Source organism: Melopsittacus undulatus, chromosome 5 (assembly GCF_012275295.1).
Source record: "Melopsittacus undulatus isolate bMelUnd1 chromosome 5, bMelUnd1.mat.Z, whole genome shotgun sequence".
Lineage (NCBI taxonomy): Eukaryota > Metazoa > Chordata > Aves > Psittaciformes > Psittaculidae > Melopsittacus > Melopsittacus undulatus.
The window spans coordinates 55819982-55847105 of NC_047531.1; the positions used below are offsets into that span (position 1 = coordinate 55819982).

The 27124-nt window shown below is 39.0% G+C and overlaps 1 protein-coding gene across 1 annotated transcript in view; it reads right to left on the reverse strand.

Moving 5' to 3' along the window:
* The window catches only part of KDM5A (lysine demethylase 5A), a 49491-nt gene extending 23363 nt beyond the window's left edge, over positions 1-26128 (reverse strand). Inside the window, exons 1-17 of the mRNA XM_005144375.3 lie at positions 25964-26128; positions 24068-24145; positions 22902-23024; positions 20770-20940; positions 20166-20300; positions 14311-14416; positions 13679-13767; positions 10628-10786; positions 8168-8287; positions 6937-7095; positions 5239-5420; positions 3352-3514; positions 2418-2537; positions 1166-1360; positions 841-1022; positions 455-579; positions 32-182 (exon numbers count right to left, since the gene is read on the reverse strand). Of these exons, the coding sequence (XP_005144432.2) occupies positions 32-182; positions 455-579; positions 841-1022; positions 1166-1360; positions 2418-2537; positions 3352-3514; positions 5239-5420; positions 6937-7095; positions 8168-8287; positions 10628-10786; positions 13679-13767; positions 14311-14416; positions 20166-20300; positions 20770-20940; positions 22902-23024; positions 24068-24145; positions 25964-26128 (2423 nt within the window). The remainder of the gene's footprint in view (positions 1-31; positions 183-454; positions 580-840; positions 1023-1165; positions 1361-2417; positions 2538-3351; positions 3515-5238; positions 5421-6936; positions 7096-8167; positions 8288-10627; positions 10787-13678; positions 13768-14310; positions 14417-20165; positions 20301-20769; positions 20941-22901; positions 23025-24067; positions 24146-25963) is intronic.
* Positions 26129-27124: the final 996 nt, after the last annotated feature.

Sequence of the window (27124 nt, forward strand, 5' to 3'; positions counted from 1 at the left end):
ATGGGAAGTGTTGAAAAAATGCCTGTCCTACCTGTGTTTTTGCTTTTTGCTCAGAAGCAGCTGTGCTACTGACGCACAGGTCTCTGCTTCTTTCACAGCATCTCTGAGCCTGCGGAAAAGATCATTCTCAGGATATTTCCTGTCTTCAGCATCCTCCAGCATTACTCTCAGCTCAATCACATCTGTAATAACAGTACATAATTTGTATGTAAAAACAAAAAATACTTCAGACTGCTTCAAAAGCCTTCAATCAAGGTTGCAAAAGATAGTTCAATCTTAAATCCAGAATGATGAGTTGCATTACACTCAGATTAGCTCATTTCTTTTTTTCCCCACTAAACAATACACTCATTTTCTTTTTCCCACTAAACAATACACAGTGTTTCATCAAATGAGAACACAAAACAAATGCCGGAGTTTCAGGACATCCTACTACAAATGACAGAAATCTGACCTTTCTTGTGGTTGAGATTGGCAGACAGAGCCTCTGTAACTCTACTGACCCATGTATCATAAGACTGTGCTCTAACTTTCACTCCATACAGTAGAGAAGGAAGGTCTTCTAGTGGATACCGGTACCTGGAGATATAGGAAGAAAATAAAGAAAGAGTATTAATGGCCCATACAAAAAAAAAAGGATAGTGCTTACACTGAGTTTTTCCAGCTACAGCAAGGATCATGCATAATACCAGCTGCCTGGGAACCAAGACACAGCAAAGGATAAAAATATTTCTTAAAAAAGTAGACAGAAGTGTGGCCAAATGTTGTATTTGGTCACTGATTTCCAGCAAACTATTGCATATGGTAGAAAATCAGAGGAGAAAAAAATATCCTGTGTACCTTAGACACTTCTGCTGCATCGGACATGGACATAAATCAGACGGATGGTATAAGCACACCAGACGCTCAGGATTACAGGAACACGTGAGAGCTGACAAGAAGCACGTGGTTCTGCAAGCTGTGCACTGACGCTCATCATCTGGAACCAGTTCAAACACCTCTTCCTCAGACATCAATACTCCCTTAAGAAAAAAAAAAGAAAAAAAAGAAAAAAAAAAGAAAAATAGGACACTTGCTAAAATTCTCTAATCCAGGCCGAGGGGGGTGGGAGGAGGAAGCAAAAGTTCTTTTGCAAGCAGAGTAAGAGTTGTCTTTTATTACTCACCATCTGTACAACAGATTCTCTTAATCGTGTCTCTTCTTCTATCATCAGAGTCATCTCCTTGCAAACCATAGCAGCCAGCCCAACATCCAAGCACTCTGGATCTGCAGCCATCTTGAAGATCAGCTCTTCGTGGGAGAAAACACAGTGACGTCCCAGCCTTCGGTAATGACTCACACACTGACGTCCAATGGGAAGCTACAGAAGAAATTATATCTGTCATTCTGGGAAAAGAAGCTTCAAGATGATCTCTTGGCTTCCATTTTCCTTCCTTTGACAAATCATGGGAAAAACTGAGACTAAGAGAGTTTATCTTATGGGACAGACCCAATTATAACCACCTTAAGTCATGTCATAGATGAGGACAAAGGGGATATCTGTACTGTGAGGGCATCTGACAATCTAATGTGCCCAACTTTCAGACACAAATTTAAGAGTTGTTCTAAGCCCTTTTTACTTTCAGTGGAAAGAAACTGGCACCAAAAAGAAGTCATCTGTTCTATCTTAAGGTGAATGCATTGTCCTCCAGATACTACTGTGCTTGGACACAGACATTTAACATAAGATGACTAGAGTTAACCAAAATTGGTATCACTGATTTTGTGTCTTTTAAAGCAAAAGAACACTGACACGCTGTCAATCTTGCAGACAATTTTTCTGACATATGAATATAATACTCTGATTAAAGATTAAAATTCCTACATGAAGGTAACAAAAAAGAAGGTAGAGATAGATAAACTACAGATGAGATTATAATTTCCAACTGTAAACCCTGGAGAGTGACAGAACATACTTTTAACCACTTACTGAAGAATCCACACAAGCCATGCTGTGGTATAAGTATGGATATTAGAATAAGCACATGATTAAAAGGTGCAATGTGCTGGCACAAAGAAGCAAAAAATATGCCTACTCCAACATTCAAATGACAACAGCTGCTCATGACAGCACATTAACCTCTATCAAATTCAGAAAGAGGCATAACAAATACTAGCTGAAGGTACTGCAAATGTCACTTTTTCATTAGACCAATACTTAAAAAGGAAGACCATATACCAAAGTTTCAGTTTGGAACTGCTGAAAATTATGTGCTCATCAAATTACTTTGTGTAACAGAAACATTAGTTGTTAACTGTTGTACCAGGAACTATAAATATAAAACATACTATGTAACTTTTAAGACTCCTCTTCAGGTGATTAATTTTTCCTTGCTAAGGTCACCTAGCAAGACATAGCAAACACAAACAGAACAGACCCAGTCAGCAGTGCAGAAGTTCACAGCTTCAGCAAAGTTGTATCCCTGGTTAAATCCAGAGTGATAGGCACGAGGAAAGGTCACAACAAACTCGCCAGCACACTGATTGGTCCTGTATACCTAATACAAGTGATAATAAAGGTGAAAAAAACAGAAAAAAATATTAAACTTGCAACAGAGTTAAAGACACATAATTACGAGGTATTTGAACACTACTTCTATAGAAACCACATGCAATGTAACTACCCCAGCAGTGGTGAGGATTGGTTCTGTCTTCTTAAAGTCAATCCTCAATAGTATTACTCAAAAAAGCTGAATATATATGCCAACAGTTAAAAATTCTCTTTATGAATCCCAAAAGGGATATCTCTCTATCATCATTTAATCCATTGTACCACAAACTGCAAAAGCTTCTGGAAACAGTTTATGGTTTGTTTTCTTGGGGTATTTGCCAGGGAAGAAATTTATATTAAGACAAAAGGAAATTATAGTGACTGCTGCTTCAAGTCTGCAGTCAATTATGTTTGGTCAAAAAAGCATTTTGTAATGCTGAGATTTCTTCTGAACATAAGACAAGTATTTTAACATCAAAAGATTAACAGCACTTTACAGACAAACTTGCTGCTATGGCAGGCTGGGGCTTTTTAATTAAAAAATAAATGTAGCACAATTTACACTTGCTCTATACAATATTTTATATAAGAAGCTTGACAGTCCCTTCTGATTTAAGGCAACTTAAATTTCATGCTAAATCTAGGAAAGATACTAGAAAACAGTTTGAAAAAAAACACCCCAGAACTAATGAACTGAACATATTAATGTCCACCATGGAAATTCTTCAGTTATGCCAAACCACTATTACACTAACCTGGAATGGGATGAAAAACAGAGCGCATAGAAGTACTTATGTAAAAAATGCTCATGTACTACTCACTGGTACACCGTGCTCCATCAGCACATTGGGGTTCATAATAGTCACCAGCTGATGCAGGAGGTCAGGCTGGGATTCAAATAGCTCAGGAGCCAATTCCTTCATCACATCTTCTAGCTGCTCTGCTGCATGAGAGGGCACGCCATACCATGTCTTTGGCTCTCCCCTAACAAAGCACAACAAGTAAATAATAAACACATTACTTAAAGGTAATGCTGCCACCCAACTGCAGAATAGACCTCAAACCTGGCCGCACTGTCCACACAAGCCATATATTTTGCATAGAGACACAAAGATATCTTTAATCAACAACAGCCTTCTCCAGGATGTATTATTCTTATCTGAAAAATCAATCAAACTGCAACACAGTTCTCAACATACTTGGCACCAGATTTGCCATTACAAGCCGTATGTGGAAGATAATTGTCATTTATCATGTTCTAATTGGATAAAATAGGCTATCATTTTTCTTTAGGAAAAAGAAAGATTAATTCACAGCTAGTGTTTAAAAGAAGGAGAGATCACGCTACTCCTCCACTCACTCAATTAGGCCTTGGGTAGTCATATTCCTGAAACCATAGAATAGTGGAATAGTACACCAGCTAAGCAGAAGTGGGAAAAAAATAAAGCATCAGAGTACAATAAAATATAAGCAATCCTTCTAATATACACAACCAGTTACTGAAAATTAGTGGTTCACTGGACTCTTAGGATAAAAAATTCCTAATGACATGAGTTAGTTAAGTATGAGGGAAGAAAAAGATGAACAAGATCAAAACTAAACAGAAAATTACCTAAGTATTATTTCAGTCCCTCGTTACGCTCTGTTTTGGTTACGAAAAGACTGGATCTTGTATTTATAGTGCTGAGGGTCTGGGTTTTTTTTATTTTATTAAGTATACACAGTATTCTGCTGAAATACCTGAAATCATTTACAAAGCACTATTTAACCATATGAATGATCTTGTTGCCAACCACCCCAAAGTTAGACGAGACAGCATTTTCTGCGGTTCCTACAAGCTTCAGTGACACCTGCTGGTAGGACACAGTTAATAAGTTTCTACTCATCTGGGCTGCTGGAATTCACTAGCTGACACCAGTCCCTCACATACTGATTTAGTTAATAACATGCTGAGGACAATAACTGAGCTTAAAAACAAGACTGATTCCCCCTGAGACCGCAGACTAGATTTTAATAGCAAACATGCTTCTCCAGAAGTGTGCAATCACAGCCTAAAGGGCATCAACACATCCTTACAAGATGTACAACAAACTTTCTACTCTAAAGGGGTACTTTTGACAGCTTCCCCCTTCTTTCGCCCCTGATCCATCCACTGTGACTGAGCCTCATGACTAGGAAGACTGCAATGGAAATAAGTTAGTCTGCCACAATTCTTCTTTTCAAACACCAAAGCTGAACACAAGAACACTTCCAGGATTGTTCTAAAAGACTCCAAAATTTCTCTTCTCTTGAATAGTATTTCTGTGCATGCATAGATGTGCTGCTGAACTGTCAGCTCTGATGCTTGTGTAAGCCATTAGGCAGCAGCCTCCATTTTCAACATAGGGGCACACCAACTTTAAATCATGAACCAGTGAACTGTAATTCAGTTCAAAACCAAAAGCTTCCTTAGAAAAGATGTGAGCCTGTAAAGCAGTGACACTGGATTTTTGGCAAAACAGAATATTTAATCAGTTGATGAAAAACACTGAAGTGCTTAGAATAGTACCTGTATTCACTTTTAATTAGCCTGAGAATATGGACTGCTCATCCCATTTAGATTTGTGGTTAAATGTCATCAGCATGCATAGGCACTTTCAAGTAGAACTATACATTTATTAAGGACAAACAGGACAGCATAAGGTAAATACAAAAAGGAGACTCCATACCAATGCAGGTAGTTGATGGAATAGCTCCAATGATCTTCAATATGCCAGCAAAATGAGGAGAAGCACATTCCTACATATAGCCAAGGTACCTTCATGCCAGAGATATCTGCATTGATGTGAGCAAGGACTGATTGCTCTAGAATTGGCATATTATTCAAATTCCAACCAGAGAGTGCATAGTCCTGCCAAAAAAAGGAGAAAATACTAAACAAATCAGACATACAAAAGGACGCCAACTCACAAAAGGAAAGTATAAAGGCAAAGATCAGCTTATGCATTTTGACAGTAGAGAGTGGGTAATATTCTGCAGCAATGAGGCATCAAAACTAAGAAATAATTCCTGAGATATCTTAATCAGCAATTTATCAAGACCAAGATTTAAGGCCAGCCCTAGAATTTCAACATATATAATCTTTGGATCAAGGTATACACACTTAGGCTTTGGTTCCCCTCCCTCAAGTTTATAGGTTTCATGCTTTTTTGGTGGAACAAAATACCAGCACTACTAGGTGAACGACAAAAGACTGAAATCCCTCAATAAGACAGAATAACTTCAGACTGTAAACAGCACAGTGAATCTTATGTTATTATTTCAGCTTTTTTAAGACCTGCTTTATTGCACTGCAGTTTATCTTGATGATATTACTTCAGAAAGTTTCTCAAGAGGAGAGATTGATTCCTACACTCATTTCTGGGAAGACAGCATCACTAGTCAAGCAAATCCTACCTTCACCTTCAAATACACACAATTTGCACAAAAAATGAGAATTCAAACAGACAGCCTTAAAAGCTCACTACTCTATTTTAACATTAGTCTACCTTCTGAAAGCAAACTGGTCACACCCTCAGTTCTGCCACACCTCCCTGCCATTTCCTTTGCTCTGACACTATAAAGACAATGCAGCAAGTCAGATTACTTAAGTGATCTGGCTAGAAAATATATTTTCATCCAAATAGATCAGCAAGCAGTTCTAACTCACTGAGCAGCTACACAATCACTGCGTAGCAAACAAAGGTTCAGATAGGAAGACAACAGTGAGAAGGATTAACTCTTCCAGTGATCAGTATAAATTATGTTTTGGGCCATGTAATGAAATCACACCTTTACTCTCATTTTGCCTGAATTTAAACATATAAGCAGCCAGAAAATTGATACGCTAAAGTAAAATCTGAGGGAAAGATCAATAATATACTTACCAAATATTCTTCATAAGACTTTCTATAACAGAATGCTGTATTTACGTATTTTCATTCTTAAAGTATGCATGGTCAGAGAAAAAGCTAAATCCAGTATTTCTGGTTTACCTGTTATGAACCTCCTAAGGAGGTTAGAATCATGTATCTGTAGCTAAATCTGTAACAAAAAGGTTTGGAACAAGAAAAAAAAAATCTTATCAGCTCCCTCATACTCAGACATAAAGTAACGACTTGCACATTTTGCCTGCTGAGACTGTGATACGAACCAGGTGTGACTTAAATCATGAAAAGCAGCTTAGCTATCAGCAACCAGATCTGGAAAAGAACTTAAGATATCAGATTAATGCCATGCTCAACTGGAATGTTAAGTGCATGCAAAAGCCTTAAGCAGCTTCTTCATAAGACAAAAAAAAAATCCACACTGATTTCTGACCTAAATTCTTACTGTGAAATCTTATGCAGAGCAAAGAATGGGGTCAGTTTACATATCCTGTTCCTTACCTCCTCTTCTGGCATCAGCTTTCGTCGGCCATCCTTCACTGGGAAGCCACTTCCAAAGTCCTTGGATGAGATATCAGCCCCATATTCCACAATGACATCTTCTTCTATGCTGCTCACCAATCGCCAGAATTCTTTTTCTACAAGCTCAGTGGGAACCATCTAAAAGCAGAAAAGATGTTAGGGCATGCGCAGATAAGACCCAACATAAAAGTTGTCATTCATGCAATAAATCCCCCCTGAATCCCACAGCCACTCCCTATCTACCCTCCACCTCTTCAAAGTCATAGGGTTTGATGTGTATTCCTTAGTAGTAGCTGCAATGTAACAGCAATAGGATGCCACACATAAGAGATGGCATGAACAAAAAGACCAAAGGTGGGTTTACCAGAAGTACAGCTAAAAAGGGGAGAAGGAGACAGCCAGCAGCAGCCAAGCAGCAAATGAAATGAAGAGCATGCAAATTCCAAACTATTTCAGAAGTTAATGACCAGAACTTCTAACAGTAAGGAAATTCAGATAAAGAATTGTGTTCAAGAGTGTAATCTTCATATAGCTCATTACAATTCCCTTATACGCGTTTATGAAGTGTATTTGTAAAGCAAGCTTTGTTCCTCATTTTGCTCTGTCCCAAAGTTGTATTGTGAACTGCAATCCTTGAAAAAGTAGAAGCTTTAGGAAGTATGCCCACAAATTACCAAAGAACCCCGAGAGGAGAAGGAGCTTGGTGCTGCATGCAGTCTATGGGACAGTGGATTCATGGAAGCGTGCCAAAGCAGAAACACTGATTTTAAAAATGCTGCTGAGATGCAGGACAAAAAAACCCAAATCATTCTTATCAACAGACTCAGCCTATTGAACTACCTACAAGAAAACACTGTAACAGGGTGGAAAACAATGATTCATCCTCTGAGCAAACTAAACCAAGACAAAAGCCATAGGAAGGGCAGAAGAAAGACCCTTTGTCAAACAAGAACAAGATAATTGGTTCAATGAATCAAAAAGAGCAAGAACACAGCATGACCAATAAGGTTTACTCTAACAAGCAATAACCTATCTATACATCACAAGAAAAGGGTGAAATGAAGCTGAAATGAGACCAGATGCCAGAAAGCTAAATGATTTGTTTACATGTTTGAATCTTGTGGCGCCTCTTTAAAAAAAGCAAAAATCCAGGACCAGCTGAACACTCGTCTTCCCCTACAAGGAATCCCAGCAAAAAGTTGAAACTCACATGGACTGGCATGTTGAAATAATCAGACTTGAAGTTATCAGCCATTTCACCAAAGCTCTGGAGAGTATATTCCCTGACAGCTTGTTCAAATCCAAAGGCTTCACGGGGTTTGTTGCATTCCTGGGAGAGAGAACATGAAAATATTGTTGCCTGCAGCAGATTATGATACAGCTACATTTTTTAGCAAAAAAATCTAGTGTCCATCTGAGTCCTTACCAAATACAATAAGCTATGAGTTTTGAGTGCTTTCCTCAGCAAAGGAAGTCCTACCACAATGGAAGCAGAACAGGATTAATGATACAGAAGCTAATGTAACGTGGTAAGCCTCAATGTTACACACTCCTGCTTTCCTGTCCAAAACTAAGTTTCGTCACCTACTGCTGCCAGCCACAAAGACAGAACAAAACATGCTTAGCCATAAAATGTTTCTTAGACACACTGGATTCCAGCACCTGTGGTATAACTGTATAGGAAGAAACCCTGAATGTGCTTCAGTCTTATCAAGGCAGCAAATCGTTAACGGATTTGGCACTGTGGAAGTACATAGAAGAGGAAGAAGGAAATTAAAACAATGCAGCACAGCTAACAGCAGACATGGTCCACCTGACAGAAAGCCTCCAAGTCTTCCACTGTTCCAATTCCATTACCCCAAGAGCACAAAAAATATTAGTTCACATTCCAGCTAATCTCCCCACCCATTTCTACAGTGTCCTTTCCAGCCTCTTTGTATCTGACACAATGTTTATATACAAAATATATTTGAACACAAACATGAAATAGAACTGATAGCCAGCTGTTCAGTCATAAACAAACTGAAAGGACTGGAAAGGAATTCAGGAGATCAGTACTTTCTTCAAGAGAAGACATCCCTAGACTATGCCCAACGTTATCAAAGCAGTTCTTTAACGGTGGCTGCAACAGGGAATCTACAACTGTAAGCACTGTCTAACAATGTTGACCTGAATAAAGATCCCTTAACCTATTCTTCCTAGCTTCTGTTCCAGCACCCTACCGTTAACATTACATTAAGCATTTGTGTACAATTAACTTTTAAAGCAAAAACTGATGCAAAAAGTACTACTGAATTTCAAACACCTTTCTGACGTTTACTCATCATTACATAATTTAGCTATGTTGTTTCCCTTCTTCCTTCTGCTTTCAATGCATTTCCCAAAGTTTTTCAAGTACTTCTTGTATCATTTTCTAGTAGTAATTTATTTGGCACTAACTTTCCAGATTTTATTCCTATGTGCGTATTTTTTCTTGGGAACAAAGCAGCCCTGGTTTTATTAGCAGTAGTAGCAGAGAAATTTCTTGCAAGTTTCCACATTCTTAAACCACTGCAGTCACTATATTTACTACTATATTCTCTAAATTATCTCCACACTGGATTGCTGTAGTTTGCTAATACTCCTTCATTGCGCTCTCTTAAGGGAGCAATAAAAAAAGCAGCTTGATGCACTTTCTGAGCAGCAGCCCAACAGCTTAGCTGCATCTTTACCTTTGCCTGTAACTATGTATTTCCACCTCTCTCAAAACAGCATTTGCCTGAGTTCATGTGACACCCTAGCCTCTCTTGGTGAAGTTAGAAAGCAGCAAGCTGATGCACATGATTATGTGGCTGCACAGCTATTCATACACCACCATAAAGAAAACAGCAGAAACCAACAGCTGGGAAGAGTGTGGAAGACGTGGGGGAAAATGGGCATATACACGTGTGCAACTGCTCCTTTTGTAAAAACACCATCTAAAAAGTTTAAGCTAGTCACAAAATTACAGCTTTAGAAACAGTAAGCTTTCTTCCTTTGAATTCTACAGCTACCCTTTTCCTGAGCTTGCAAAATTAAGGCAATCAAATGACGTGTGATGCCTTCAAGCTTTTGATCAGTCATTTCTTGGAAGTTGGTATCTCCTCTTTTTTTAACAATTAAATTCAACTAGTTCTCACTTTTGGAGCCTCAGTTCCCTTTTTTGTCTAAACCAAAACTAAAATAGCTACAATTTTAAAATTAGTTCCTTCACTTTCTACTACCAGCTATCCTGAACACCACCATAACGACTTACAATAATCAAATCTCTGTTATGATCAAATTGCATACTTTCACAGTTTTCAAAATGTCTCATTGCTATGCTGAAACACCTACCACCACCCTACTTCTCATTCCGATTTCCCACTACAGGCTTATCAAATTGAGTTTCAGCTCTTAGCATACAAAGGCCAAAGTTTTAGCTGTCACATAGCCGTATAATAAACAAACGTTACGCTCAAGCTCCAGAAGAAAAATTTCTCCTTATGGCTCACCAAACAAGAACATCTGGAGATGCACAGCTCATCTTGACAATATGCCAAACAAAACTATGGCTTCTACCCAGATGGAATGGCACTGAGCTGAACTGCTCTTCTGATCTTTCCAGGAACACAAGTATACACACAAAGCTTGAACAGTTCTTGAACTGTACCTCAGCAACACACTTTGGACACCTCCAATCACCCTTGGGTACATCAGGTAGAGGAGGAATCAAGCAAAAAGTGTGATAGCTGTCATCACATCCATCACACAGTAGCAGTTTGTCCTCATTATTTCCTCTGCCACAGAATAAGCAAACATACAGATCAACCTGTGCAGAAAAAACAGAAAAGAAAAAAAAGTTACAAAAACTTTCCTCATACAGAACCTGCCTTCCTTACACTAAGGAACAAAAGATGTAATCCTAAATTTTGATACATGAACATCAATGCAGTCTCCTCTCTTTTCTGAGAATCACTGAAAATTAACAATTATGCTCCAGTTTCACAAAGCAGCAATACATGGGGATAGGATGACTTTGGGTGCTGTAAAATAACTGTCCAGTTCAATTGAATAATTGTTTTCTATAATACTTATAGTAGCATGTCATTTATGTTATTCAAATAAGAGCAGGTTACAGTTTTTAGAACTCCCTCTCATTGGTCCTGTGTCATAGAAAATAATTCAAACTACATCCTTACAAAGAGCACATGGCTGTGGATAATCTCCAAAACATTTTTAAGAAACATACATGTCATCACTTCCAACAGTATGGTGATTACCTTTGCAACGGAAAAGAAGAGAGAAAAAACCCCAGAGTTCAATCTATAAATCCAAGGAGAAAGAAAGGAAACCTGCACATAAAGGTACCAAATTCTTTCTTACTGTCTCCAACACGAAGGCTAAAAACTCCAAGTGATAAGAAAAAAGAATTAATCCCAATACAATAGCAAACAATTTTTGCAGGTGCCTGTCCAATAATCTGTCAATAACACTGACTGAGAAATAGTCCCAAGGACCAAAGAAAAAACCCTACCAACATGTTTTCTTTGCTATTGCTTCCTGTATTGTTCAAAGGACTTTTAATTAAACATAGTACTGAAGATCTGTAACAGTCTAAATGAATAAATCTTGTATTACTGTATCACAGCTAAAAAATTATCTTCTGTGTAAATTTTTATTAACAACATAAACTTCATTAATGACACTTGCTCCAAATTCGGCTACTATTCCATCAGGGAATAGTGGGCAACTCAGGCTATGCTTACTTCCTTCACGTAGCTCAAAATAACACCAGAAGCAGTGGAGTCGCTTTGGGGTTTGTTTTCTTTCAATCAAGATGTCATAAAACCCTGTTTTTAATCTGATTAGGTTAACACAGTAGCATTAAATACTTGACATCAAACGCCACGTTAGTTACACAGCCTAGTTAAGAATGCAACTTCCTAGCTATGCAATAATATACTTCTCAAGAACATTGCTCAAGTTTCCTAAGATATAATTTTAAGAAATAATGCAGTTTTATTAAGAGATATATCACTTTTCCCTTTAAAAAAATAAAAATAAAATCAAACACTCATCCTCATGGCATATCATGTCTAAAACACCAACCTAGCTGCTTTTTTTGCAAGTATATAGAATGGAGGAAGAGTATCTTAACATATATTTCCAGGTTCTCTCCCCAAAATTAAAAATGCATTAAAAATGGCAATTGTAAGAGGAGCCTATTCTATGATGCTCATTAGTTACCTACCACTGATAATACCTTTTCCTCTCCAAATTCATATTAACATATGCAATTTTTACATTAGACTAAGTGATGATTTGTCAATTACAAAGACTGCATTGAAATACATACACAAAATGCAGATCGGTGATCACACAATAGCCACAAATAAGCCTCCTAACCATGTCACAAAACAGAGCAATTCTATGATGATATACAACTATATGTATCAAGTGGGGAGGGGATAAAAAGAAAAAGCTATATTTTATTTCACAATCAGCATTTCACAAAAAAAATAAATGAATGAGGGAGAAGTATAAACAAAACCGCAGCACAGTTTTTTAAAAGTTATATAGGGTTAACATATCAAATGTGCACTTCAAAGACTGCTTTCCTTGAAGATCTCTCATCCAAATATAAAAAAATATGTGGAACCAAACAGTACTAAGTCACAGAATTTCATAAGATTACAGCTACAGCAATACAGTTTCAAACCAGCAGTTCTGTTGCCACAGGATTTTTCTTTTCTCTTATAAACAGGAGTAATTGAAAACAGTAAACAAACAGAGTTTTCTACAAAGAAAGAGACAAAATACTTTAAAGCATACTTAACAAAATGGTCACAACCCTCACACAGCCTAGGAACACCATATACCCAGGAGCACTAGCACAATTAAAATTCCTGTCACACACCCTAACTTAGCTGCAACAGCACAATGATCTGGTTTTTAAACATACAACTTCTTCCTTATGTTTTCCCCTCAGGAAGTATTTCCACATAGGAAAATATGATTCCCAGAGACTTTTGGTTACCTTGGCCTTCTATTTTATGATTGAAATTGAAAGAAAACTCTTGTAAGTTTTCTCAGGCTAAGAAAAAAAGAGCTGAGTTATTAGTAAAGAGTCTAATTTTCAAGACATTAAAAGTACACATCTTCATTCATGGTTACATACACATGACTTGAAAAATAGAAAGTCATGTGTTATGAAATTCATTAAGGACAACTATACACTACTTTTCCATGGTCAGCCATCAGAGACATCTAATTTCTCCCCTTAGGGGTTTATTTTGCATGGATGACTAGTTTAAAAACAAACCAAAAAAGACATGAAGCGGGAATTGCTGAAATCCAAATTCTTGAAGTACTGGAGCACCTCAAAGTATCTTTTAAGGAAGAGAAGCAGTATTATAATTGCTCTACAAAGGGGAGCTCATAGAAAGTAAGCTACTGAAGGCATGCAAGAACTGGGCGGCAAAGCAAGCCCTCAAACCCATGATCAACAAGCACCTTCATGTTGCAACATCCTTCCTGTCCAAAAGATTAAAACAGAAACCCAGAACATAGATTATACTATTGGTTCTTCCCATAACAGTATGATCTACTCTACTGTCAATGGATTCATCTATCTGGGGGTGGGGGGTGTATTAGGATTAGAAAAAAAATCTTAGTAAATCAATTAATTTCTCTTCAATCACAACAAAGGAATCGAACTCACAAAGTTGACAGAAAGAGTTCCTTTGCGTTGCCTCATCTGCATTCCAAACGCTTCTGATCTGGTTCCTTTGCGCCTCCGTGTCACCTCATCTTAAAGCAAAATGAAGTTAAATTTTATTAGTATCACATCAAGATATACTTGCAAAAACAACACACACACCCAGCCTGGTACCATGCTTTTCACATCAGAAACTACCTGACAGTCCAAAGAAAGCAATACTTCCTTGTTGTACCTGGCCAATCTAAAATCAACAGGGATTAGGAAAACACATTTTGCTTATCCTCACAGATCATCCCAAATGCCTCACGACACAAAGTGAATGACACTGAATTTGTGCACTTTGTTGGCAGGATCAGCTTCAGTACTGTCAAATCCTGTTTTCCCTTCTAGTCATTCAGTTCATGCAACAGCTGCTTAATTGTTATTGTTACTATACAATACATAAAGAGCTGAAACTATGTCAAGTTACAGGAAGCACCCTGTAAATCTCTCATGAATGAAACCCTACTATACTTAGATTTCTTTTTCTAATTATAATGATTTGCTTACTTCTTAACATTGTCTCTAGAGACATTCAGAAAGGTTTAATAGCCTCATGATTTTACAAAGGGATGAGCCCAAGATTTAATTACCCTCTTTATCCTTTGCTCCCAATGCCAGTCCCATCATCTTAGGTCCAGCTCCAAAGATCTGCAGCTTTTTCAGTTCAGTATTTCTACTCATTTCTCCTGTCTCTGCCTAAAAGTAAAAACAAGACCACATCAGCACAAACCATCAATATCTCTCCCCTCTGAGTCTCCATGTTTGGTTTATATTCCACTCTCCTACAACATCTGCTCATCAAAAGACAGGAAACAGAGGCATGAAGACATGATTTACTGCTAATGCAAGCTGAACAGAAAATTTGTTCAAGCAAATGAACAAATACAAATGGAATAAAAAGCAGCATTTCTATCTCAGCATTTAAAATTATTTTCCATTCGTATTAAATTACAGGAAGTCACCTATGTAGCAAACAGAGAACTAGGTCTGACATTTAGCAGAAAACAAGTAAGAATGTCACAGCAGTATTTTTCCAAAATCACCATGATTTAGTCAAGTGCTTGGATATTAACACATACACAGTTCAACAAGATTTCTTTAACAGCTTGTGTGAACACATGACACTAATGAGTTCCAACCTACCTCCTTAAGCTAGGATACTCTTGGGTTTATTTATGATGAAATGTTATAAGTACAACTCTGAGATCACAGCTACTCATGCTGCCCTTGAAACCTTAAAACCAGACATGAAAAGACCCATTACGTAACAACTCCATGGCCCTGCCAGTATCATCTCAAGTGTTCTGTTCAACTGAACTTCTTCATGCTTCCCACTGCTGACCTACCTTGATTTTGCACATCACTGCCACTAACCTAACAACAAAAAGAACCTAAATATTCTGTTTTCATCTGCAATGCAATTACCTTGGCATTTTTATTTATGCTACCTCCTTATACTCTGAAAACCCTTTCTAACCTAATATATAAGCACAGAATCATTAGGGTTGGAAGAGACCTCTGGAGATCATATAGTCCAGCCACCAAAGGCTACTGAACTGCCGTCATTCACAATCTTAGATCTCAGGAAATCTATCAATTTTCAAAGCCAGTATCTAATTCTAAGGAGATTACTCTTCAAGTAATTTCCCAGTGATGCTTCATTTGTTATTTTCCACCAATATATGGCCTGAGATACCATGCATGAAACATGCTCCCTTGGGGTGACATGCTTTCAGTGGTTTTAATTGATAAACAAAAAAAAACTCTTCAAAAATAAGTGCTTAAAATAACATCAAATGCATTTGCAATAATGCTAAAAGAAATAAGATGTTCCCATTTATTCAGCATAAATCAGCTGGCTTTCCTGCTTCTCGAACATATTGAAAGAGATATAGTTTCCTAGACATTATTACTCTAAGGAATTTTCAGTGATATTTAGAGCCCTTGTTCCCACTGAAGTGTGTATGCAGTATGCTAAGTGGCATCTTTCCAAACTCATTATTGCCTGTATTCTAATTTTGAACATTTATGAATTTTATGTTGCTATTATTTTCACTTTAGCTGTATGTTACTAACTTCCTAAGCCCACTCTGAAATGGCATGCTAAGTGGCAAGTTTTTCTCACAAATTCCTCCCTTTCTGACTAATAAGCCATAAGGAAAAACATGACATTTTTGCTGTACAAGAAAGCCTACCACCTGGAGACTTCACAGTCCCTCAGTTCCCATTTGAAATTCATTAACAGCTTATCCATTCTCTCAACTAATAGAACCTGACAGAATGAACCCATGTTGCATTTCTCAGCACAGTACAATTTTCCAACAACAATCATTAACAATCTCCACAATTTCTCTCCTGCTATTGTGACCTAAGACAATTTTCTCAATGACACCTGAAAAATAATTGTATTATTAAATTTACTAAGAGTAAATTATTAACATGCAATAACTCCTCTTTAGTTTTACAGCTTTGATTAAAAAATGCAGTACCTAAATATATTTTCTTAACTGCACCGCCCAGATTTGCTTGGATTTCACTTAAGTGGATCCAATCCATTCATATTTAGGTAGAAAAAGCTACAGTTTTCAAAGAGAACAGGTTGCACATTAAAATGGATTTGTTTTTTTTAAATCAGATTCCTATGAACCTTGTGAATTGGCAATTTAGGGTGTGGATACCAAAAGCATTCAGAAGTCTTAATGAGTAGTCTTTCTGCGGTACCCTTTAAGACCGTACAAAGCCACCAAACTCAAAACTGTGAGCACACAGAAGCAGAAATCTTGCATTCCTTGTCATTTTCTCATTGCTAACAACAAAAAACTTCATACTTTTTCATTCCATTTTTCCTTATGTGCAAAATGAAGTTTATTAAACTGTGATTCTATTCTTGGCTCCTCTTCATCCTGAAGGATGCAGTTGTTTTTGTTTCTTTTATCTTCCCAACAGAAAGTACAACCCAAAAGCTTTTCTATATGGGTAAATCCTAACAACACAATCCAGTTACACTGCATTCACACACTTTTTCTACTGTCCTACCTTCATCAACTTTGAAACACTTGCATCCCCACCTCTCCACACCTAATGTGCAAGACCTGAATACTTACAACCAAGAATCAAAATATTTACGTGTTTGGGACATTAATCAGCATGTCCCAGAGTTCTTTTGTTTCATGTAGCTGTTTCCATGGAAGTAAATCCTGCATATTTAAAAAATAAATTGAACTTTGTTTTATTAATTATGTTATTCTGCAATCAACCAAATTTGTAACCAAAACCAGAAAGCAGATATGCTACCCAGAATTAGGTTTTATTTTTCAGAAAATTCTCTGGATGTTAATATAATAATAAATAAATATAATAATAATAAAGACAGCATTTGTCTTCTTGTTCTGGTACTGCATTTCTCTACCAGAAATGATCATGATGTAACCTCATTAGACAAATCCCTTGCCAGATAAAATACACCCTAACAGATCATCTATGAAGATATACTAGTTTTTTCCAACACACATTCACTCAAATTTAACCCTTCCTTAAGGATGTTTTGTATTCCTAATCTCAATTCATCCTACTTTTCGTTGTCCTTTTCTTTACCAGCCTTTAGTAATTCAGTTGCCCTTCTCAATTTTTTATTTGTGCTAGCTTTCTTCAGAGAAAAGGGAAAGAGAATAAAGCATTGTTTATTTTTGAGCAGAATCTTTCATCAGCAAATTATCTTCCCATTCAGACAATACAACTAACATTTGATTGTGGGATCCAAAGATTCCTAAGCCAAATTTCAAATGAGAATTCTCATTCCCTATTTTCCTACATTTTTCACTTTCTCTAGAAACCAAAAAAATTGCTTTTCAAAAGTCTGCCAGCCCCTTCTGCTGCTGAGGATCTTTGTCTATTTCAGTAATTTCAGATTACTATCTTCATGTGTTCTCCTTCATCACCCATTGCTAGGTAAGAGTGTTCTGGGAAAAATACTTCTGGTATTTGCGGAAAAAAGAATAAATCTACCGAGACGCAGAGGCCAGTGTAGTTATCCATGCTCACTGCTACCCCAGCACTAGACTACGCAGCACACTACATACAAACCTTCCAGATATTTCAGCTAGAGCAGAACAACATTTATTTAGCAGGTCTTTACATTACTGTTCTCTGCAGACTAGCTAGACAATCTCTGGTACCATTCCAGGTATGCACTTCAAACAGTAAACAGTCTTGTCTACAGTAAGGAGGTGCACTGAAATCTGGAATAATTTCTCAGCGCTCCCCAGATACTTACACTTCAACCATTTGGGGCTACTGCAGACAAATCTGTTTCCAAGTACAGTGCCAGAGTTGACTTAAGAGAGTCATACATAGCTTCCAACATAGCCAAAATATACTTTCTCTGGCTAGGCAACTAGGTTCAGCTTTTTCTGTATTAAAGAACTCATTTCAGCCATTTGAATAAGTGTAATGCTTAAATGATGGCATAGCTGCAGACCTAATAAAAGGCATTTAAATACATACATATATTTCTATTTTTTCAGATGACCAAGTAAAATCCCCTCATTTCTGAAATGAAGCCCCTTCAGATGAAATGAAGCAGCTATATTATGCCAGGATCACCTCAGAATCATTTTTCCGACAAGGAGAAATAAGAAGTATCATCATTCTACTGAAATCAGGAGGAGAAAAGATCCCACAGGATCTTAAGGACGTAGTGACATTTTTATACCACTGATGATAAAAAGGTCATACTGGCATTTTCACACAAGATTTACTCAAATCCAAAACATAATTCCACGTAACAAATGACTGCTGCAGTTCCTGCAGTGTTCTCAGGTTCTCTGGATATCTCACTAACAATGTATTATTCAGGAGATCTTCTAAGATCACAGCCTGTGACTGCTTGTGTGATGCATTGTTATATGACTACAATAAATATAAATTCGGCTTCAGTAAGATGAAACTGAAAATATAATTTTGTCTAAATCATCACGTCAGAGAAAAAGATGAATGTCTATAAGGCATACTCAAATATCTCAGTGACAAGAATTATGCATTTGAAACAAACAAACGAACGGTTTAAGAGCATTTGGAAAAACTCTGTGGTGCTGTCCTAGGTTCTGCTGTAAGTAGCAGTGCTGTGCTTTGGCTTTAGTCTGAGAACAATGCTGATAACACCAATGTTTCAGCTGTTGCTAAGGAGCGCTTACCCTGATGAAGGACTTTTCAGTCTCATGTTCTGACAGTGGGGAGGGGAACAAGAAGCTACAAGGAAGCAGAGACAGGACATCCGACCAAAACTAGCCAAAGGGATATTCCATATCACAGCATATCATGCCCATTATATAAACTGGGGGGAGTCAACCAGAAGGCCCAGGTCACTGCTTGGGTCAGGCTGGGCATCAGTTGGCAGGTGGTGAGCAATTGTACTGTGCATCACTTGTGTTACTGTGTTTTTCTTTTCCCCTTTTAGCTTTAGTTTTTCCTCTCCCCTTGTTATTTCCCTTATTAATATTAGTATTACATTTAGTTCTGGGACTGTCCTTATCTCAACCCCTGGGGTTTACATTCTGTGATTCTCCTTCCCATCCTTCTTACAGAGGGTAAGGGAGTGAGCAAATGGCTGCATAGTGCTGAGTTACCAGCTGCATCTAAGCCACAACAGGTGCTTAAAGTAAGTCTAGAGTGGCATGAGGCAAGTAGTAGATTTGTTGCATATAAATCCAGCTTTTGTCCATGTTCTCCTGATAGGCCAAGCAGGGAGACACTAGACCTCAATGTAAAGAGCCTTAAGATGCTGCAGGCAATAGGTATCTTTCTCAGAGGGTGAAGGCCTGCTTTAAATACTGCAATAGAAGCAACGGTGCCATCAGGACAAGCCTCCAAGATAATCTCTAATGGTACAGATTAAAAATGCTAGTGATTCAGTTTGAATTGAGATTTACTGGGAGATTCTTCCAGGATTTCCTGTCACCTAGTAGAATACCAGAAGTCCCTATACCATCACTAATTCAAAAGAGAAGAAATTGCTTTTCAGGAGAAAACCTGTGAAAATCCTATACAGTTCCAGTCATCACTGATCATCTCCCCACACATATGTTTCATTTCTTCAGAAAAAGTCTGTCCAGCTTGAAATAATCAAGTCTCATACGCAATTTCCACAATTAATTTATCTATACACATATTTCCATTCATGCAACCAAAGGGCATATTTGAAAAAGTTGTAAAAAGGTTCTCAAACTTTGCACAAACAAAAAGCAGATTTTAAGAATTTTCAGATAAACAATGCATCTACCATAAGCAACCCAGGGCTCAGAGAGGCTTTCTTCTCTGCATTCTATTTAAACGAAGATTGCTTCCTGGTGGAGCTTTTGAGCAGACTCCCACAGCCACATAAAGGCTGTTGCACAGCCAATGCTGCTGCACTGGTGAACAAAATTAGCATTCCCTGTAGCAGGGGTACCTGGGATTTGACACGCCTGGTTCTCTTCAGCACAACATTCATTCTTGAAGCCTGCTTTGGGGAAGCCTGGGCATCTGAGCTGAGGTCCTCGGCCTCCACTTTTTCCTTAAGATCCAAGTTTGGCTTCTGGATGCCCTAGAAGATCAGAGCACAAGACACTGGGTTGATCGATCAGGCAGCGCTAATCCTTCCATGGTTTGTGAATCATTCTGTTTGCTAAGAAACACGAAGGAAGAAATCACACAGCATTACACACGCCATTTGGACAATAGGCCCATTAAACCACACAGCTTCAAGTAAGGATACTGTATCTCAACTGCCAGCTTACTGAAAGACATCTTTCCAATTAATCATATCTTTTGCCTTGTTCTTCTTCCCAATAGTGTTCTATAAAGAAATGGCTATCAGAAAATAACTACACAATGTCATGTTACAACTTGTATGAGTATTTGTCACAGGAAAATATGAGCATGGTTCTGTTTGTTTACACAGCTAAAGCCTCTAAAAGCATAGACCCTATGCTTGAGTTTCTTATGCAATAACAAGTAACATTCTGTGTGCAGTTTGGGTCCCCGCTTCATACTGTGATAGAGAGGCATCTCACCATAAGGCTGACCCCAGACTGGAAGAGCTCATAGGGGTATAAGATTCTTTCATAATGGGACTTGAGTAACGACCCTGTGCCTTTTCCTGGCAGGTAGCCAAGCCGACTTGCCACTTTAGACCATTTCTTCTCTTTAGTGACTACTTCAAAGCCTCCTTTGCTGGCAACAATCTGAAACGCATAAATTAAAAAGTTAAGGGTTTTGAGCTGCTCACCACATTGCATAAACCAAGAATCAAGTAAACCAAGTGTTAATAGGTTCTATTAAAAAGTGACAGAATTCTGAATTTACGGCTTTTTTTTCCCCTGAAGAGCTTGCACTTTTATAACTAAGCACTTACTTATTAATTACTACATCTACCATGACAATTTTCCTAGTAAATGTAAATTGTGTACTGTCCTAGACAGGAAGAGTCCAACAATTAAGATTTATGATGTGCTGCAAAGACTACAAACCCCACCATCAAAAATAACTGGAAAGGTAACTCTCACCAGACTTATACTTTGATGCAAAACATAAGTCTGGCCAGAAGGGAAGCCCATTGTAACAGACCCCAGACAGAAGGGAGTACTGGAATTCACAACTTCAGAACTATCGAATCTCTCACAAAACCCTCAGTGGAAAAGAGACTACTGCAAAAAGAAGAGAAACCACATTCACCTTCCGATTAACTCAGTCCAGTTTTTCCACTTGACTTCAACTGGTTTGAGTCTAGTAATTCACATACAGAACTATCAATGCTAATATGTAACTAACATAAAATGAAAAATGACAGACCATTTGCCAACATATGAGTTGCTTCACCACTGGCCACATTTCTACTGGTTCCATCCCTTTACAGTTTCACTGTCAAGTAGCTTAAAACTCAAACAGATCATATTTATATTATTATAAGACTAGTAGCATTTTTACAACAGTGTAGTTTTTTGCATTTCATTTCTTTACACAGGAGGACCAAATTTCATGCTTAATATTTCACAGACTGCTGAAAACCTCAATATAAAACCATATTGTTACTGGAGTGAAATTCATGGTTTGAGACTGAAGTAAATTCAAATGTATAGTAGTAGCAGTCATAAATCAGTTATTTCTTGTTCCTCCTATAAACTGAGACAGCTACACTTTGTTAAAACAGGAATATTATTTATAATTATTTTTTCTCATATTTCTAGCAAAGTACTAGAAAATCCCTACATTTTAAATTAAATTATAAATCAAAATTTCAACTTATCTTCAAAATCTCCATTAAAAAAATTGTTTTAAAAATTATCTATACATGAGAAATGGCTACAGAACCCATTAAGTAAATAAATAAGCCTAGACCGGCATTATCTGCAGTCAACTAAAATGTTCCAGCTCATAACAGTGACCCAAATACTTCCCAGTATCACTACCACTATCATATTCTGCATGTGCCAGCAATCGACCCAAGACAAGCAAAAAATTTTATCAACCATTCCAGACTGTCCAAAAGACTGACTTCTTTCTTTGAAAATAAAATCTATTCAATTCAGATCTTTACATTTTTACTTACCTTAAGGAATGAAAACTGACAATCTAACCTAGAAGCACTATACTGTATACTTTAGTAGCATCAATTTCTAGCCATCCTTAAGCCTAGCCTGTTTTGGAAATTAAAATAGCTATTCCAGAAGTTCACATATGAAATTCTCAAAAATGCATGTTTACGTCATGTGGAAAACCTCTGGTGGGAGAGAGGAAGGAGCAATTACAACAATTTGTTACAGAACAGCTAGGTCAGGAGCTCAACTGCACACAAGTATATCACTGCCTTCCCAAAACCCACCTTAAACTCCTGCAGCTCTACCGTATGTAAAAAACGAGAACTGAAAAGTGGCCAACTGACATCAGATACATTCAAGCTGTATACGGGGTAATGAACACATGATGTACAGAATCCAACCAAAGGCAACTGATTTAACTCCTCTTCATACATCTGTACATAATATAATTTAGTAATTTTCCTTCACTGCATTTTTTTCCCCACTCTCTCATCTCATCTCCATATTAATGGGATTAATGCTGTAAAACAAGCCCTCCTAGTTGCTTGGCTTCTTGGGCTTGAATGAAAAAAGAGGTCCATGTCCAAGGCCTACAATTGCTTACTCACCTTGCTCAGACCGTAGAGATCCAGTATTTTTCTCTCCACCACAGGGATTTTTAAATTGGATCCTTGGAGTTCCCAAAATTTTGCTAACTGATCCAAGAAGTCCAGCTTCACTCTTGTCATTGCCTGCAATAAATAAAGGAAGACAAACACATGTGTTCAAATACAAGTGTGACACTGCCTTAGAGTCTTAAGAAAAAAAAAACATCACAAGTTTTTTATAGTGTTTACATTCTTGGAGTGCAACTTGGAAAGTGAAGTACTTTTTAGTCATGTAAAAAAAAACCCCTAGAAATACACACAAAACCAAAGACCTTTACAAACACAAAATTATCGATGCTTTTCTCTCTACATTTCAGATCTTACAAACCAAACTCCTACCTAACAGTCTGTTTTGAAACCAAAATACATACTTCCGAAAAATCATCATTCCCAAGAGAAACACAAAAGCAATTATTAAAATATGCATGGGAGGGAAGGGAAGTGCTAGAAACAGTTCTTGTATATGCCTTAAGCATGCAGAAGGGCCTCCTCCCTCAAGTATTTTTGGAGTACTCAAATCACTTTCCATAAGGAGACCCATTTACAAGCCAAATGATACATGACGTTTTGGTATATGAACACAGCAAGGCTTTGAGAAATGTTGTAGAGAAAAGAAAAAAACAGGACAGAATGCAAGTCAGCCTGCTTTCAAGAAAGCTTCCATACATTTTAAATCGTAAAATTAAACAGCTGTAATAAGCCTATTAAAAAATCAGCTACCTTTAAGGCTTAAAAGGCACTTTTAAGCCAGTATATGGTAACTAGAGGCTTCAGAAGAGCAGTAAATTTTTAAGGAAAAAAAAATTCACTGTCTGTGGAGCTCAGAAGGCTAGACACTGGCTGTTCTTACTACACAACATGGTAGTTGGCATACATTTCAGACATTTTCAGTTGGAATAAAAACTCTTGTGGTTATTTTGGGTAATAAAATAAAACCCATGCTTTTCCCAAAGCCATGGAGAGTTATTTTATATGAGCTCTGCCACTGCCAAGTATAAACACTGATGTGGTGTATGATTTTCTAAAGACTCCCCCATCTAGAAACCTGCCAAGATGCAAATCTCAAGCAACAAGACCTACTGTTTTCAGTGCAAACACAAAATTGTATCAACAGTGGGAAAGCTCACCTCCAGCTCATTCAGCCGCTGAATTCGTGGAGTGAAACGAAAACTTTGTACTTCACATGCAAATGGAGGCTGCCAGTCCTAAATAAGAGACAGAAAGACATTTTATTGCTTCCAGAAACTTCTCCAAAAATGCACAAAACAGAGGACACAATGTCAGAGCAAACAAGCTCCCAAAGGAAAATTAGTTCCTCTGTACAACTGGTAATATCACTTTCCAATTTTATGACATTCTTGTGCTCTTGAAATAATTTTCTTCCCACAGTATCTTAGTTCAAGGAAAGAGATCCTCAGAATTAAAAATATAGAAGAAAAGGAAGTTCAAAGCATTTCAGTATGCATTACCTCCTGCTGAGTTTAAAGAGGAGATACCCCTGTAGCTTGTTGGTCATTTATGTACTTTTAAAAGAGTTCCATATATCTTGCACATTGTAAAATTCTCACTGTCAACAACAAACACTAAATAAAGCACATTATTACACATCTAACTTCTTTCATGTTTGTCTACAGTGATTTCAATAAAGATAAGACCAGCAGGGAGTCCAATTCCTCAATAGAAATGTAGTCTTAACTAATGACTTACTCAACACAGTCAACAGTCTGTTCAATCACAAGCGCCTCCCAGCCCCATCCATCAAAACCGTGTTACAACATCAAAACAAGTATAATTCAGCTTTTTAGAAAGTTATAGTAGATTGTCTGCCTGGCAGTATATACAACAGGGTAAGGACACCCATTCCAGGTGGACAAGCCCCACTAATTATTTATTATTTGCACTGCTGCAGCATATGAAGACCTCAAGCACAATCGTAAAATATTTACAGATTCTAATAATGGAAAAGCATAATAAATCAGTCAGGTTAGTAGAAAGCATCTGATTTAGTCCTTATTGCAGGCTGCAAATCAACTTGACACACACATCCTGCAAAACCCTGCAATGCAAACAGCTAAGCAACATGGAAAAACACAAACGCATTCAATGGCCAGGAAAGTTCTAGTTATTCTCAATGAGCAGGATCTGGATCAGTTCCTTGTGGCCTCTCAACCTAAGCCATTCTGCTTATTTTAGAAAGGGCAGTCCCTTGGAGGTCAAGTTTTCACCATGTCATTAAACCAACTAAACAGATTCTGGCAACCCTGGCAGGTCAGAAGAAGGATCATGAAATCTAATCGGCAACCCCCGTATCGAAGTTGCTCTCAGTTACATGCCCTCTTTTCAATTTTTTTTCCTCTCTCAGTATTTGCAACTCTTATTTAACAGCTATATTTAAAGTTCATTTGTACTTTAATTATTAAGTAACCTTTTGCCAAATTGCCTGACGTTCTGGTCTAAATGGTTTACCAGGTCGCAGGGCAAGGTATTATAACGATCAAGCCATCAAAAAGATTAGGATTCTACCTTCTGAACCGCTATGCATAAATATAATTCCCCAGCACAAACAGGTTGACTGCACTTCTATTAGTAGTTTAAAGATTACGTTTATAACGATCCATTAAAAGGAAACAGGCCTCCTCTCTCTCCCCCCCTCTCTGAGCAAGCGCCTGATTTCACCTACAATGCCTTCGCAGCTTTCACAAGTAGCCTGTTGGTTTGCTAGCATTTTTTTAAAGCAAAAAGAGGGTGAGGAGCACCACCATACCCTGCCAGCTTCTCACCTGCTCCAAAGCAACCACTACAAAACCATTCCCTGAGATCAAGGATTATACAAGTTCCCCGGCGTCCTCGGCACGGACATCAAGGTCTATGGAAAGCGGCACACGAAGCCCCAAGTGAGCACCCAGGAGCGGGGGAAGAGTCTTCCTGGGCCTTCACCCCTCCGACACTGAGCCCGTTTAGCCCTCCCGGCGCAACCCCTCGCGGTCACCACGGGCCCTGCCCCCTCCCCAGGCGGGCGGTACCTTGGGGGGCCGGATCTTGCAGATACCGGTTTTCTCGGCCAGGCCGCGGATGCGCCCGATGAAGCCAAGCGGGTCGCTGAACTCCTCCCAGCTGGGCTCAAACACGGGGCACTCGGGCGGGGGTACAAACTCGGCCGCATAGCGCGACCCGCCGCCCCCCGACATGGCCGCAGGGGGAGGGCGGGGAGCGCACCGAGGGCCGCGGCGGGGCAGGGCGAAGAGGGACGGCTGGGGGGCCCTCAGGGGCGGCCGGCGGGGCTGAGACGGGGACAGAGGCGCATCGTCCGGCGGCGGCTGCCTGGCGGGGGGACCGCAGTGGTGGGTAAGGGGCGGTGGAGGCAGTCGGTGCCGAGTGTTGTGGTGCCGTCTCCCGGGCTGCTTCCCCCCTCGCCGAGCCCCTCTCTGTAGCTTTCCAGCTCGCCGGAAATTACGCGTCTCTCTTTGAGCCCTCCCCCGGAAGTGACAGATTGTGTTGCTCTCCGATCCAAAAAGTAGTCCCTCCGCCACGCTGCTAGAGAGGCTGCTCCCAGCCCTGAGGAGCCGGCCGCCTCCCAGCCCCGCCGCTCCAGGGGCACTCCTTCGCAGCTCCAAGAGACACACAGCTCGGCCCACAGCCCATCAGCGCACCCCATGGCGCGGCGGCGGAAAAGGAGAGCGGTGCCACATCCCCTTCCGCCGCGGAGGAATGTGCGACGAAACCTGAGACATTCACTTCCGGTGCTGAAGGGCCAGTTCACCCATTGTCTGAGCCGGACGTCAGGAGGAGAGCTGCGAGTCACGCCCCCTCCTGCAGGCCACGCCCCTGAGCAGAGGGCGTGGCCTGCTTTTACCTCAGGGCTTTGTGAGCGCTGTGGTCTTAGTTCTCGGCAGCTGTTGCCTTATTTTAACGTTGTTTTAGGGAAATACTGTTATATTGAACTTTAGCAGAAAATGGGCCGTTAGCGCGGTGGCGGGGGCGCAGGGCCAGCACCGGAGGCCTCTGCTGTGTGCCTGCGGGGAAGGCCCGCGATTGTGCCCCTGCGAGGCAGCTGTTGGTGCTGCTCTTTGAATTTAATCACACTTAAGCGGTGCTGACGCCGCTCAGCTGGCGCTTCTGTTGGCAGTTCCACCATCTCTTGCCCAGCGGTCGCTCTTGCTGCTCCTCCATTAAGGTCTCACAAG